Below are 15,676 nucleotides of genomic sequence, written 5' to 3'. Positions count from 1 at the left end.
CCAGAAACATCTTTTTTGCCTTGCTGTACAGAAAAGATGTTGGCAATCATAGAATTACCCAAGTTTCACCATTCAATAATGAGCTGTAATTTTAGTCCTATTGTGTGTATATATATATCCACCATTCTCATTTGCAATACAAGAAGAATATTACATTCTTTTCACTCATTGATCATTGTCTTTTGCTATTTCTATTTTTTCTGCACATTTAGTGTTCTGTCTTTGACCTATTGTTCACATTATTCACAAAATCCATCATTGGTCGAGTAATTAACTCACTCATCGATTTAAATAAATGTGGAGAATTCAAATTCTGCTGCATGCAGCAACCAATCGACCAACGATAAATCGTTAAATAGATATTAGATTCTAACAAACATAAAATTGTGAATATAATTTTTCTATATACCTAACAAATCATTCAAAAACATATTAATTTTGTTAGAATATATTAGGATTAATTAGCATTGATTAGAATGATTTAATATATCTGAATATTTATTATAGAATATTACGTCTTTATTATTTTGATTTTCTTAATATCTATAAATATCATTCTATAACTACTTGAATATACACAAATTTCTACTGCTCTCTCTTACCTTTTCTAACATGATATCAGAGTCATGATATCCTCCTTAAAGAGGATAAATTATTTTTTTTTCTAATAAAATTATCGTATTTTTATGGCAGTTCCATCTGTATTTTCTTGTGGCATTTTCATCTGCGCTTTCTTCCGACAGCTCTGTTTGCACTTTTCTTTTTAGCATTCTATCCGCCTCCGTTCTATTATTTTATACATTTTTTCTCTGTTTTGTTGTTTTCAATAAATTTTAAACTCAAGTGACTGTCATTTGAGTTTGAGGAAGGATATGAAAATATATTACAATTAATTAACATTGATTAAATTTATTTAATATATCTAAATATTTATTATAAGATATTATGTTTTTATTATTTCGATTCTGTTAGTACTTATAAATTTTTTGAGAATTATACTCGTTAAAATTTTAAAATATTATATATATTATAGTTGTGTACATTATTTATGTGTATCTTTTACTTATGATATTAAAAATGGTGCACACAAAATGAGGGGAAAACAAAATAAATTTAACATTTTGTATGAAACATACCCAATAAAAAGTAATACAAAGGTCTAAAACTTTTACCTTGCATTGCTTCACCAAATTTAACATTTTACTATGTATCTTTCCTTAGTATACTCAAAGGTCCTTACTCCTTAATGCTTTACACAAATCCTCCTCATCACACCGCATACTTAGAATAAATACAAAACACTTTACTAGGCAGCTTCACTAGGCATACCGAAATAACTAACAAGAATAATATGATGACTATTGATGACACTGCTAACAATAATAAGCCTAATAATTTAACCAACTAAAAGAAACAATAAATATATAGAAACCAAAAACAGAGGTAGAGATAGCTAGCTAGCAGTTGCTGCATGCAATCTGCAAAACCATGACATGTGGATTCTGCTGACTTTATATGATGTTCAATATATCAATCTATCTCAAATTATATTCAGCTTCTTTTTTCATTCTCAACAAGGTGATAACACTCTTCATCCATGGCTTCCACATCTCTAATAATCAGATACCCTCTTCCGAAACCAACCACACTGCCATTCACTTCAAACCTCTCTTCCATCAAATTCAAACCCCTTCAAACCACAACACCACTCTCATTCCCTTCGATCAAACTCAAACCCTTCCAATTCACAACAAAACTTATTAATAAACCCTACGCTGCCGCCGCTGCGTCTACTACCACAACACTCCCTCCTCCACAACCATGGCAAGGTGCGAAGCTGAAGCCATTACTGGCTTCCGTCGCAACAGGTCTCATCCTCTGGCTCCTCCCTTCGCCTTCTGGAGTACCCAGAAACGCGTGGCAGCTTCTCTCCATTTTCATGGCGACTATCGTCGGCATCATCACGCAGCCGCTTCCGCTGGGGGCTGTTGCTATCATGGGTTTATGCACCGCCGTGCTCACCAAAACGCTAACATACGCCGCGGCATTCTCGGCCTTTGGTGACCAGATACCTTGGCTGGTGGCGCTGGCTTTCTTCTTCGCCAAAGGGTTCATCAAAACCGGGTTAGGAACGAGAATCGCGTACCACGTGGTGTCACTCGCCGGAAGCTCCTCCCTTGGTAAGTAGTAGTTATGGAATTTGGTGACAAAAGTTAGTTAAATGCATGCTAAGAAGCAGATTTATATTATGTGATCAGGATTAGGATACAGCTTGGTGTTGAGCGAAGCATTGCTTGCACCAGCCATACCTTCAGTTTCAGCAAGAGCAGGTGGGATCATACTCCCATTAGTGAAGTCTCTGAGCGAAGCATGTGGCAGCAACGTTGGCGATGGAACCGAGAGCAAGCTAGGCTCATGGCTCACTCTAACCTGCTTCCAAACCTCCGTGATCTCTTCTGCCATGTTCCTGACTGCCATGGCCGCCAACCCTCTGTGCGGGACGCTGGCGCGTGGGGCCATAGGGAGGGGGATTGGATGGAGCGATTGGGCCGTTGCGGCGGCTGTGCCGGGTGCGGTGTCATTGGTTGTTGTGCCGTTGATCTTGTACGTGATTTACCCGCCGGGCGTAAAGAATAGCCCTGATGCTCCAAGGGTTGCTAGGGACAAGTTGCAACTTATGGGACCTATGACTCTCAACGAAAACATCATGGCTGCTACTCTCTTCCTTACGGTACGGCACCATTTCTTTTTTCTTATTTCGCATATAATTTTGTATGTTATAGCTGGGCCTTGTGGCCCAAAAAGGTCTTTGATTAAAGCCCATAGCGCCACTATTACGCATTGGACAATTAGACACGTAGTCCATGGTGACTTTCCCATGCTGCTCGCTGTCCACACACCACATAACTGACCCGACTTCACTTGTCTCGTTATGTTTCAAGTTCGGAGATTCCAATAGCTCCAACTGTGACAGACGCCATTCACAAGGGGCAAGCCAACAAATCTGCATATTCCTACCTACGCATCCGACGCTCCAAATTGTATCTCTCATCACTTCAGCGCACCATGGCGCTGCACCTCTATTAAGCAACAATACACACACACACACCACATCGGATCCCAGCCCCTAACATGGCCTCCATAGCCCTCTCCGCCACCACTCTCCCCTCCCTACGCCTCCGCTCCCTCTCCCCCAAACCCAAACCACTCCTCCATTCCCTTCCCACCACTTCCACCACCTTCAAACCCCTCACTCTTAAACCACGCTCTTTCAATCTCATCACCTCCATTTCCAATGCTCCTTTCAAATCTAATCGAGCACATTCTACCGTCGTAGCCTCCGTCGCTGGTACAGCTTCCATTACGTCAGCATCTCCGCCACCTCCACCTCCTCAGCCATGGCAAGGGGCCTCCATGAAGCCCTTACTCGCCTCCATAGCCATCGGCGTCCTCGTCTGGTACTCTCCCGTCCCCGCCGGCGTCTCTCGTAACGCATGGCAGCTCCTCGCGATCTTCCTCGGCACCATCGTCGGGATCATCACGCAGCCGCTACCTCTCGGTGCCGTCGCCCTCCTCGGACTCGGCGTCTCTGTCCTCACTAAAACCCTTCCATTCCCCGCGGCGTTCTCAGGCTTTGGCGACCCGATCCCGTGGCTCATCTGCCTCGCCTTCTTCTTCGCCAAGGGATTCATCAAGACCGGCCTCGGTAACCGCGTCGCGTACCAGTTCGTCTCACTCTTCGGAAGCTCCTCGCTAGGGTTAGGGTACAGCTTGGTCTTCAGCGAAGCGCTTCTCGCGCCAGCGATTCCCTCGGTTTCAGCGCGCGCCGGTGGAATTTTCCTGCCACTTGTGAAGGCTCTCTGCGTTGCATGCGGAAGCAACGCTGGCGACGGGACGGAGAATCGCTTGGGGTCGTGGCTCATGCTGACGTGTTTTCAGACGTCCGTGATCTCGTCGGCGATGTTCCTGACGGCGATGGCGGCGAACCCGCTATGTGCAACTCTGACTCAGAATGCGATTAACAAGACTATTGGGTGGGTGGATTGGGCTAAGGCTGGGATCGTTCCGGGCCTGGTTTCATTGGTGTTGGTGCCGTTGATACTGTATGTTATCTACCCGCCCGGGATGAAGAGTAGCCCCGACGCGCCGAAGCTTGCGAGGGAGAGGTTGCAGAAGATGGGACCTATGACTTCGCATGAGAAGATCATGACATTGACACTGCTTCTTACGGTAATCATAGAATGAATTCAAGTTGCTGAATTTAGATAAATTTTGTTTCTGTTAGTTGGTTTTTGCGTTCTATGTAGAGAAAATGAGCAATTGTGCGGTGAAGTGTTTCCCATATTTGTTTTTTGGAGCTATGCTTGTGGATGGCTTGGTAGGGAATTCATAATTTTGGTATTCAATTTGACAATAACTTGTTTGGTTGTTGAGTTGATTTGTTGACAGTGTTAGCTTGTCAATTGATTACACAAGGATTGGAGTTTCAAATTTGTAAATGCAGAGTTGATAGATAGGAACTTGTTCAACGACAAACTTAGGAATTTGTGCTTCTTCAATGTTGACCGTGTTTGAATCTATTGTTAGCTGCATGCAAGAGTTTGAATTGGTGTGTAGTTCGCTATTGGATTTTGTGTTTAGAGTATTGTTAATTGGATATACACATCAGGATAGACGTGCATCCTGGCATTGTGGCTTTACTATTGGGCGATGTAACTATAGTAAGTTTAGGGCATTGGTTATGACTAGCACACCACTGGTTTGCTTAATTGATTTTTGAATCCTCTGGTTATTTATAACTAATTTACTGGTATGAGAAATTGATGGTACAGTAGTTATGTTGCCGTATACCATGAAATCTTCTATCCCCTGGGTATTGTATTCACTCTCTTGCTCTGTTGTAACAGGTAGGACTTTGGGTTTTTGGAGGGGTTCTTAATATTGATGCTGTCACTGCTGCCATTCTTGGATTATCTGTACTCCTTGTCACTGGGGTCGTAACATGGAAGGAGTGCTTGGCTGAGGGAGTTGCCTGGGATACTCTCACATGGTTTGCTGCCCTCATTGCCATGGCTGGATATTTGAACAAATATGGTCTCATTTCTTGGTTCAGTCAAACTGTGGTCAAGGTATGTTATTCTGCCTGGCCGATGGTTAATCTTCATTGATCATTTCATATTTTGAATAATGTAGATGCTAATAGCTATCAACCAACTGTGTATAATATAAGAAAAAGTATAGGTAGATAATGAAAATACTAAACAATATGAACAATGGATATGTCGGATGTTCAATTCACTAGGTGTGCGGATGGTTATTCTAATATTAAGATTTGGGTGGGTAATTTGGGGGTGTAGTATGTTTTTACCTTATTGGGCTAATCTTAGAGCCTATTGTTCATATTGTTCACAAAAGGCATTGTCTACCTAACAAAGTCCATAATATAATTATTTGAAATATTCATCTTGGAATAATTAGGCTTCGTGTTTCATGCCTCTGCTCTGTTAGTCAACAATACTGCCTTTAATTCTTATCACATTCCTTGATTCTTCTAATGAAATGATTTGTTAATGTTGTTTCATGCAGTTTGTTGGTGGATTGGGTCTCTCTTGGCAACTATCTTTTGGAATCCTTGTCCTCCTCTACTTCTACTCTCACTACTTCTTTGCAAGTGGAGCTGCTCATATAGGTGCCATGTTCACTGCTTTCTTGTCTGTCGCCACTGCTCTGGGAACTCCACCGTTCTTTGGAGCCATGGTGCTTTCCTTCCTCTCCAACCTCATGGGCGGCCTTACTCATTATGGGATTGGATCAGCCCCTGTATTTTACGGCGCCAACTATGTTCCACTCGCCAAATGGTGGGGCTACGGATTCCTCATCAGTATTGTTAACATTGTAATCTGGCTTGGACTTGGAGGAGTTTGGTGGAAAGCCATTGGCTTGTGGTAAATGGGAGCCTGTTAAAGAGTTTTGCCCACACACGATTTTAACTTTTCAAGATTTTTGCACATCTCGTTGTAATCAGCAGTCGAAGCATACTGCTAACCTTTTTGCGATTCTCCAAGAAATAATTATCGGGAGGTTTTGATGGAGACTTAGGTGGGAAAAATTACAGCTGGTCATTTTAGATCTGGGGTAGAACATTTTATATGATTTTTGAAATGTAAGGACTTCCTGCTATTCAGGAATCAGGTTAATATTGTAGTTGTATGCCTTGCTGCTTCAAGTTTTGCTGAATAGTTAGGAGTCTAAAATAATTCCATTTTCTTATGCTGAATTGTTAACATCTTGACATACAATAACACATTCTGAATTCAAAATTACACAGGAAAATATAAAATTTCAGTAATTGATGTTATAATGGCTAAACATATTTAATATTTAAAAGGCCCCACGGAAATTATTATTCGATTAAATTTTATTGTGTGGAATTCAAAATTAATTTTGATCATTACCATTAATTTTAATAATTTTTAATGGTTTAGATGATACCATTGACCATGTCCAGTTTTTAAAGCAGCAGAGAGAATCCGTTCCCGATTCGAAATTCTCTCGGCATAGATTCGTTCATTATTGGAATTCGAAAGAGAGCTCTGTTTTAGTAAATCACTAATCACTTGGTTTGATCTTAAGGACCAAATTCCAAATACACTGATACGTGAGAGTTTACGACACTTTATCTATACGTTTTACCTTTTTCACCTTTTAATCACATTCACATGTAAAATTCACGGAAGAAAAGAAATTCTTGTACCTTGTTTAAAACAAAGTATGTATCTATGTACAAAACATAAATTAGACAAGGATTTTTGTTGCAACATTGAAGTACGTAACTAGAAAAGTAATGTTATTCATTTATTTAGATAAAGTTTGGGATTCAGTCTTAATCACCGTACCAAGAAGTGTAACAAATACCAACATTTTTTTCGTATAAGAGACAAGATTGTTATTAAGAATAAAATATTAAGATACAAACGTAAGCCAAATGCCACCCCGGATCATGGGAGCGGCTAGTGAGGACGAAGCAGCAAGTGAATTTTTTCGATGAAACTAAGGTTTTTTTTTTTTTTTTTTTTTGCGAGATGAATTGGATAACTCACAATCATATTAAGAGGCATATGAATTACCACTTGAACTAAAGTCTCAGCTACGATGTAACTTAGGTTGTTCACTTGTTCTCTTGAATCTTGCACGCAACTTGAGTGTGACACAAACATATTTTTAGTGCATCCAATAGTTAATGATTTTAATTTTAGTCTCACACATGTCACATGCATAAATCTATTTGTATATGTATACGATAGCCCAAATTGCTTAACATACATTTACTCCAAAATGTTTCCATTCATGTTCAAGTCCATGTGTTGGATACTTGGATCAAACACTTACCACTAGGCCTAATACTATGGTTGTTCACAATGGTGCAAGTTTAATAAAACCAATGTAATTATTATCATATGATGAGAGGGAAGAAAATTGCATTTGGAGTTGTTTCACATTAATAATGTGTAGTGATATTATTTCAAGGTGGCACTGAATGTGCTCTACATAGTTTCCAAACCTAAAACACTTTGCATTTATATGACATGTTGACATAACATGTGCCGCAAAATGCTGTTTAATTCACTCAGGAAGAAGAATCTGCAAGGCAGTTTCTTTGTCTTATTTGGAATCAGAGTTTGGTGGGTCTCTTTCTTTCTTTTCATTCAAAATCTTCTATCTCCTTAGTTAAATGCCACTCTAAAGGGAAATTTCTGGTGAACTTCCTCTGAAAGTGTCATAGGAAACTGTCCTCTTTTTCTTTCTTTTACCGTTTGGCACTCTTATATTAATTTCTAAGCGCCTCCACCTGCTCTATCAACTTGTCATAACTGTTCCTTGATCATTGATACTATGCTTTGATTTTTAGGCCAGTATTAAATCATATATATATGGAGAACATAGAAATTTTTGGCGTCTGAATTCTGGTATCTAGTATCATTTTAGTGGCCCTATTAACGACAACTCTTCATGTTGGTTTCATAAGTAGAAAACTTAATTTGGCTTCCTTGATATGGCTGACAAACTCATTTCAATACAAGATGGGAGCAGAATTCCAATTTGCAGTTTATTTAGGGATACCAGGTACTTATTTTCATTGCTACTTCATTGTTTCTCTTCAACAGGTGTAATTCTTGACTTTTTTTTTTTCTTCTTACTGCAGACTTGTTTTCAAAGCAGACAAACTTGGTTGGGAAATATTGTCAATTGCAGTGCCTTCTGCTATGGCTTTGACAGCTGATCCTATTGCTTCACTGGTTGACACAGCATTCATTGGCCGAATAGGTATATGTTCCACCATTAACTCCAAGTTTGCTAAGTGTCTCGTAACAGAAAATATAAAAAAGGAGATAGAGATAAGACAAAATGGTCATGTCTCTATTTATATCCATGTATCTGTCTCTTTCTCCAAACAAGTTTGTGTCTGTCAATATTTTTGTATTTCTGTCCTAAGACAGTTACCAAATGAAGTCTAAGGGCTAAGTGATATATACTTGAATGTTGTATAACGTGTCCACTGTTAAATATCGTTGGTTTATGCATACAGGTGCAGTGGAGCTTGCTGCTGTAGGAGTATCCATAGCTCTCTTCAATCAAATATCAAGGATTGCAATTTTCCCACTCGTCAGTGTGACTACTTCTTTTGTGGCTGAGGAAGATGCCCTTACAGCAGCCAGCCCTCTGGTAGAGGATAGTGAATCCTTGGAAGAAGGTTCCATTCTGAAAGCTGAAATCAATGAACTTATACCAGATAAAGGTAACATTCTCCCATTCTTATCTAAATCATGGTGGTTTGGTTTTTAGTCATGTTTTCTTCGAATATTTCTACTGTCTATGTTCTGCCAAAAATTCTTAAAACATGGACACGTGACACGTCACTTGGTGTGTCCGTGCTTCATAGTTTGCACAACAAGGCATTGAGACACTTTTTTTGGTTATAACAGATGGAGATGTTCAGAAACCAGATTTGATCCATATGGACTCAAATGTAGTTAAGGTTGAGAATAAGAGAAGGCATATCCCTTCTGCATCATCTGCATTGGTAATTGGTGGTATTCTTGGCCTTGTCCAGGCAATATTCCTCATATTTGCAGCAAAACCTTTATTGCACTTCATGGGAGTAAATTATGTAAGTGGTTTCTTATAAACATTTGCAGAATGATCATTTTAGTTTCAGCGCTTTAGCATTTTGTTTAACATATTTATTGTACACAATATTTTTCATGAAGGACTCCCCCATGCTGAAACCTGCACAGAACTACCTGACATTGAGATCTCTTGGCGCGCCGGCTGTTCTTCTCTCGTTAGCAATGCAGGGAGTCTTCCGAGGATTTAAAGACACTAAAACACCTCTATATGCAACTTGTATGCCTTAAAATTTTATCAATTGTGTGTTGCAACATCCTAATATCATCTAATTCTGATGACCCTTTCCCTTATGTGATCCAGTGGCAGGAGATTTGACCAACATAGCACTGGATCCTTTGTTCATGTTTGTATTCCGCTTAGGTGTTAGTGGTGCAGCCATTGCTCATGTTATATCTCAGTAAGTATTATATCATTGGAGTTAGAACACTCTAACTATACTCTAATGTTAACTCTTATTTTTCTTTTGCTTCTTTCCCTCTTAGTCATCTCTTATTTTCAAATTAACTGTGAATGCAGGTACCTAATTTCTGTAATACTCCTGTGGAAATTGATGCAAAAAGTTGATCTTATGCCTCCCAGCATCAAGCATCTGCAGTTCGATCGATTTCTCAAAAATGGTAAGGTTAACTAGCATTTCAAGTTGATTATCCCTGGGAAATAGCCAAATAGGTTAACTAGCATTTCAGCATTGAGATTATTTTTTGTTTCATTCTTGTCATCCAGGTTTTCTGTTGTTAATGAGAGTAACTGCTGTAACATTCTGTGTCACTTTGGCCGCCTCACTAGCTGCACGCCAGGGATCAAAATCTATGGCTGCATTTCAAGTCTGCCTGCAGATTTGGCTGGCAGTATCTCTTCTTGCCGATGGTCTTGCAGTTGCTGGGCAGGTTGATACCTCTCTGTTTACATAATGCACTTTTTTTTACTTCATCCTACTTTCAATCTATTCTTGTTCATAACTTCTATTGAGAATATCAAGTTGATTGCAGGCAATTCTTGCAGGCGCATTTGCTGCCAAGGACTATGACAAGGCCACTGAGACTGCGGCTCGAGTATTACAGGTTCTTTACATTGCTATTTACCAAAAAAAACAAAAAAAAAAAGATCCTAATCTTTGCTCAATTAAATTAGCTGCAAGACTAACAAACTATTATATTGCAGATGGGTTTGGTTCTGGGATTGGCTCTTGCATTCATTCTTGGTGCAGGACTTCCTTTTGGAGCTAAACTATTTACAAGAGATGTTGATGTCCTCCACCTCATAAAAATTGGAATACCTGTAAGTCTATTTTGTGTACATTGGTATTTAATCTTTTCAGCACCCTAAATTTGTGAGACTTATATTTATGTTTGATTGTTTCTATCAGTTTGTTGCAGCCACCCAACCCATCAATGCTTTGGCATTTGTATTTGATGGTATTAACTTTGGTGCATCTGACTTTGCATATTCAGCATTCTCTTTGGTGTGTATTTTCTTCCATGTCTTCGTGCTATAAGGGATTATATACTGCATATTTTATGAATCTTAAGTAGTTATAAATGATGCAAAGTTAGCATCCAAACTTTGCTAAAGATTGTCTTTTCTTGATAGAAATTGATTTACTTAATCATTATCTTCATTCTCAGCTTATAGTGGCAGTTGTCAGCATCATTTGCCTACTATTTTTATCAGCATCATTCATAGGAATTTGGGTTGCTTTGACCATCTATATGGGTCTTAGAGCATTTGCTGGCTTCTTGAGGTAAAAAATTCAGTTGGATTTTTCCTAAACGATCACTTTTCCAAGGCATTTTTAGTTCTTACTATGTTGAATTCAAGGTAATCAATCAATGAATTATGTTTATGCAGGATTGGAACAGGATCAGGACCTTGGAAGATCCTTAGGAAGTGAGAGTATTAGTCACCATATGACCATAATCATATTCAAAGGCATAGCTTCATTTATTTGACCCCACTTTCACAGGCTTCTACCAAATTGTGCTTGGTTTGATTGTTTGACAAATAATTGCTGGCTATGAATCAGCATCCTTAAGCGGGATTAGAGTCACAATCAGATTATAGAGCTTTATAATAGCCAGTGAGCTTAAATAATTAAGAGTTGATTCTTAGTTAATGTATATACCTTTGGATGTAATGGTAACCACTCAATCTTACAATAGTAATGATTAGATGAACATTGTGAAAATGAAAGATTCCATGGAACATGCAATGTTGGAAGAAATGACAGGGGGAGTGTCTTCTACTTGTAGTATGGTTTGTCATTTTTTGTTGATGACACATATAAAGAAGCTTAATTTGTCATTTTTTCCAAAACCCAATCAAAACTAAGCCATAGACCTATTGAAAAAGCTAAATAGTGAGTACAAATGTACAGCACAATGACATTGATAATATCAAGGTGTTGATGGTTAAGGTTTTATTGTCTCAGGTTCTTTGTAACAAAGTGTTTCTTACCTTTGATTATTAACCAATAATAATTCAAAAAGATTAAGAGGTAAAAAATACCAACCAGTTTGTTAAGTGAATATGATTATAAATAACGGTACAGGAGGCTGACTGAAAAAATTAACATCTATAAGAATGAAGAAGCTTGAACAATTTGTGATTCACAAGATTGGACCAAAAAGAACAAGCATATGTAGGCCATAGCCATAGCAATCAAGTGTCTTTCAGCCTAAGGGAGCTGCTAAGGGAAAGATACACTTTATGTACCATATATTTTAGTCATATAAACTTCCTAGCATGCAGATCTTGTTAAGTATCTCTTGCGTCACACGAGTAACTACACTAGTAACTATGATAAAATGAAGGGAAATCAAAGCAAGGGAAAAAAAGGACTATACAGTTTCAATTTCTATGCTTCCTGGTTTCCAGTATTGTGCCGTCTTTAAGACTTTCCTGTGCATCGTTGTCCATGCCAAGGCTGAAGAGTGCAGCAGCTTGAAGATAGAATGCCGTCGGCCATGTGGGAGATACTGATTGAGCTTGCATAGCATCTCCGAGTGCCTCTTGTGGCATGTCATTCATAAGATAGCATAAGCAACGCCTGGCATACACGGTTGGCGATACCATGGTCCCAACATCAATGAACTACACATAAAATAAGCATAAAGAAATCATAATCATATATCTGGCCAAAGAAAGTATAGTACTATAGTTACATAATGCATTGTGAATAATTGACTTATTCTGGAAACTCAATCCTCTAATTGCAACTTGCAAAACATGAATATATTCAACTGTCCATCAACTTAAAAATTTCATAGGATTATAGGTAATACCAAAGCGTTAAACTTTAAACTTCACCTTCTTTCTCTTTTTTTTGTTTTTTTTGTTTTGTTAATGTATGAATGTTGTTTTGGTGATTTACAATGGACTTCTCTCCCAAGAATTTGAAGCTAACTTACTTGTGTGTAGTAGTCAATGGCTGTGGAGAAGTCTCTAGCACGAAAAGCAGTATCTCCAAGCTTCTTAGAATTCAGAGTTTCCTGTATTTGATTTGTCCACATTTGGAAGGAAAGCTGCAATAAAATATAAAGTTGCACAGATACCAATTTAACACAAGGTTACGGAAGGTTATCGGAATATCTTGTCATAAAATTCAACCAAAAACTTTTAAGAGAGAAACTCAAAAGGTCTACACTTGGAAATATTGGAAAATTGAGTGGTAAAAAAGCTAGTCCTAGCTCATTTGGCATCCAGCATACAAGCAGAATCTAAAATTCTCCATAGACAAAAAAATTAAGTGTAGCCTATAACAGAATTCTCTTAAGAAAGGTCCAAATCAGAAGGAAATCTAGAGAACAATAGGATACCTCGTTCGCAACATCTTCATCATCCTTGTACCCCACCTTATCCAAAATTTCATGTATAGCAGTGAGATCTCTTCTTGAACAAGCTTCACCAAAAGGTGTCAAAGAAACTGTTTCCTTTGATGATACATTCCCATCTGGTATGCCCATCAAAACATACGACAGTACCTGCAAAATACCACAGCCATAAACAAAATACTAAATATGTTTCGGTGCTTCCAACTGTCTTCAATGAAGAAAGTCAATGAGTGAAAGATATTGCATACTGAAGTTTCTTTCTGAAGAGGAGTTAGAGCGGTCACAAGTGACTTTGCATTTGGTCTCTCCCGAGGTTCATATTGTAGACAACGCGAAGCCAATCTCACTATCTCAGTTCCATCATCATTCGAAAAATGACCTTCTAAACAAGAGTCCATCAGCAAGGAAAAATTTTTGCCGCGTATAAGGTCAAGTGCCTGCACATAAAAAGCATTATGTTACCTATTGAATCTGAGTTATATAGCAATGATTTGATCATGTTAAGCCAAACCATCATTTATGTTTTAAGGTGCAAGCATTTGTTCAGTTTGTACAGGCCAAAGGCTCACTGAACAAATACAACCTTAAATTATAAAGAAGAGAATAAATGTTCAAGGAGGGAGTTTACATGACTGGGTGGAATATGCTTTCCACTCAGAAGATCAAGCAAAAGTGTGCCAAAACTGTATACTACACTTTCAGGGGTGATTCTTCCTGCCGAATTTCAAACATGCTTTGGATCAGTAGAAGAAATTGAAATAAGTGGTAATGCTTTTAACTACTAAAACAGTTCTATATCAAATTGAAGGCTAAGATTTTTGTTGTTGAATTAGTTATTTATTACCGGTCCTCAAGTACTCCGGAGGAGTGAAGGCTAAATTTGTGCTATAGCTTCGGCCGTCTCTACTGTTTTTCATGAGTCCAAAACAAGAGAGCCTGGGGTTGGCATCCTGTCCACCATTGCAACAATATAAGATATGGTCCACAAAACCAAACAAAAGGAAGCACAAAACATGGCTTTAAAAGCTAAAGTACCTCATCAAACAAGATTCTATAAGCATTAAGATCATGATACAATGCTCTTCCTCTACTGCTGCAGTAATCCAATGCTTGTGCCAAATACAATGCCACTCTCAACCTCATTGCCCATTTCATGGGCTGTGTCTCCCCTGCCAGAGAAGTTCACACATATCCCACAATCAACGGATCACATAAAGGGAACAAATACTTCACAAATAAATAAGTAAAATGAACACGATAAAGACAGGGCAAAATACAGTTCAATCTATAATGACAACAAAATTAGATCTTTACTCCTTTTGATAGCAAGACACATAAACCAACAAATGGAAACTCACAGTGGAAGAGATGTTTGGAGAGAGTTTCATGTGGCATGAACTCTGCAACAAGCAACCTCTCTTCTCCTTCACAGCAGCATCCAACCAAGTTAGCTAATCTTTCATTCCTTAACTGCCCCACTGCTCTTGCTTCCTCCTAAAAACCACTCCAAATAAACAAAGAAACATAACATCACAGATATGAACTTCCACTCACTAAAGCTACACACACAAACTCAACACATTCCAAAAAGTCAAAATCAAAAGAAGAAGCAAGACACTAACTAGAAACTGTCTTGAATCAGGCCAAGCTGATTTGTTGAAGCGCTTCACAGCAACCAACCTATCATCTTCAAGCCTTCCTTTGTAAACAACATTGGGAGCTTTCTCTCCATGTTCTGAGACAATGTTCTCTGGTGAGAAACCTGAAGTTGCAACCTTAAGCTGATCCCACGTGTACTCATTGAATCCAACCCATTGATCCTTCTCATTCTTGCCCCCGTCATCTGCATACACACACACACACAGAGAGATATGAATCCATATTAAAAACCTCAACTTTAAGCTCAAATTAGCTTCTTTTCTTATTCTACTTGTGATCGTAGAAAGTGACAACTAAAGTTACATAAAAATAAAATGAAAATGAAAAGGGTCACCATTATCAGATAAGTCGTGAAGGTTTGATTTGATGTGTGAAGGCCACCAACAGAGAGAGAATTTAGAGCAACGAGCTCCCATTGGTGAAAAAACAAAAAAACACAATGCTGCTTAGAAAAAAAAAAAAAAAAAAAAACAAAAGAAGCAGCAGAAGAAGAAAAGAAAATGTGAGGAGCTATCTCTTTCTCTGAAGCAGTGGTTCCTCTCTGTGTGTTTTGTGCTTGTCACGTTTTATGAAGGGGTAGAGAGAGTAGAGAGGGGGGCAAAAAGAAAAAAAAGAAAATGAAATGAAAATGGGGTGTGTTTGGGAAGAGAGAAAGTGGGGTGTGGGAAAAAGGATTACTTTTTTGGGATCCAAAGGGAAAGCTTGGTTTTTTTTGGTGTTAGCTTCGAACGAATGATATCAGTCACTTCTGCTCTTCATCATTCCTTCTTTTTCCTTCTCTTCTACACTTTTGCTCAGACACTACACACTACTGCACTCTGCACTCTTTGCTTTCTCTTTTAAAATACTCATTTTGATTTATGCCTTTTAAGTTTAAGTAAAAAGAAAATCATTTTAAATCTTTATATTATATAACAATTAATATTAATATTGCCAAAAAAAACCAGCAATTGATAAACTATATTTTACAATTCGGTAATGTACATTCACATTTTTCA

General features: G+C 38.4%; 4 protein-coding genes across 5 annotated transcripts; 3 read left to right on the top strand and 1 right to left on the bottom strand.

Annotated features, from left to right (window-relative positions):
• The first annotated feature begins 1,597 nt into the window (after positions 1 to 1,597).
• On the top strand, positions 1,598 to 2,813 carry LOC130969690 (dicarboxylate transporter 1, chloroplastic-like). The gene is made up of 3 exons (XM_057895535.1): positions 1,598 to 2,180; positions 2,259 to 2,731; positions 2,784 to 2,813. The coding sequence occupies exons 1-3, from the start codon at positions 1,598 to 1,600 to the stop codon at positions 2,811 to 2,813; spliced, it is 1,086 nt and encodes a 361-aa protein (XP_057751518.1).
• A 136-nt stretch (positions 2,814 to 2,949) lies between these two features.
• On the top strand, positions 2,950 to 6,319 carry LOC130969856 (dicarboxylate transporter 1, chloroplastic-like). The gene is made up of 3 exons (XM_057895758.1): positions 2,950 to 4,230; positions 4,908 to 5,129; positions 5,587 to 6,319. Exons 1-3 carry the CDS (start codon positions 3,133 to 3,135, stop codon positions 5,947 to 5,949), a joined length of 1,683 nt encoding a protein of 560 aa, XP_057751741.1. The 5' UTR covers positions 2,950 to 3,132; the 3' UTR covers positions 5,950 to 6,319.
• A 1,548-nt stretch (positions 6,320 to 7,867) lies between these two features.
• On the top strand, positions 7,868 to 11,468 carry LOC130969753 (protein DETOXIFICATION 42-like). 2 transcript variants are annotated; one of them, XM_057895624.1, is made up of 13 exons: positions 7,868 to 8,124; positions 8,204 to 8,325; positions 8,588 to 8,797; positions 8,985 to 9,169; positions 9,270 to 9,405; positions 9,490 to 9,586; positions 9,706 to 9,806; positions 9,913 to 10,076; positions 10,179 to 10,250; positions 10,351 to 10,467; positions 10,556 to 10,604; positions 10,815 to 10,930; positions 11,038 to 11,468. In XM_057895624.1, exons 1-12 carry the CDS (start codon positions 8,054 to 8,056, stop codon positions 10,907 to 10,909), a joined length of 1,419 nt encoding a protein of 472 aa, XP_057751607.1. In that variant the 5' UTR covers positions 7,868 to 8,053; the 3' UTR covers positions 10,910 to 10,930; positions 11,038 to 11,468. The 2 variants fall into 2 exon arrangements, with proteins under 2 accessions (XP_057751607.1, XP_057751606.1); XM_057895623.1 differs by having other exon boundaries at positions 10,556 to 10,651.
• Positions 11,469 to 11,740: 272 nt separating this feature from the next.
• LOC130969400 (serine/threonine-protein kinase BSK5-like) lies at positions 11,741 to 15,466 on the bottom strand. Its single transcript, XM_057895094.1, has 10 exons — positions 15,013 to 15,466; positions 14,642 to 14,862; positions 14,378 to 14,513; positions 14,055 to 14,188; positions 13,864 to 13,969; positions 13,648 to 13,733; positions 13,268 to 13,456; positions 13,005 to 13,169; positions 12,597 to 12,710; positions 11,741 to 12,279 (listed from the first exon to the last, which is right to left on the bottom strand). Exons 1-10 carry the CDS (start codon positions 15,092 to 15,094, stop codon positions 12,037 to 12,039), a joined length of 1,476 nt encoding a protein of 491 aa, XP_057751077.1. The 5' UTR covers positions 15,095 to 15,466; the 3' UTR covers positions 11,741 to 12,036.
• Between the last annotated feature and the right edge of the window lie 210 nt (positions 15,467 to 15,676).

This window comes from Arachis stenosperma, chromosome 3 (assembly GCF_014773155.1).
Source record: "Arachis stenosperma cultivar V10309 chromosome 3, arast.V10309.gnm1.PFL2, whole genome shotgun sequence".
Classification (NCBI taxonomy): Eukaryota; Viridiplantae; Streptophyta; class Magnoliopsida; order Fabales; family Fabaceae; genus Arachis; species Arachis stenosperma.
The sequence above is the reverse complement of the archived record's forward strand: the minus strand, read 5'-3'. Positions and strand labels throughout refer to the sequence as shown.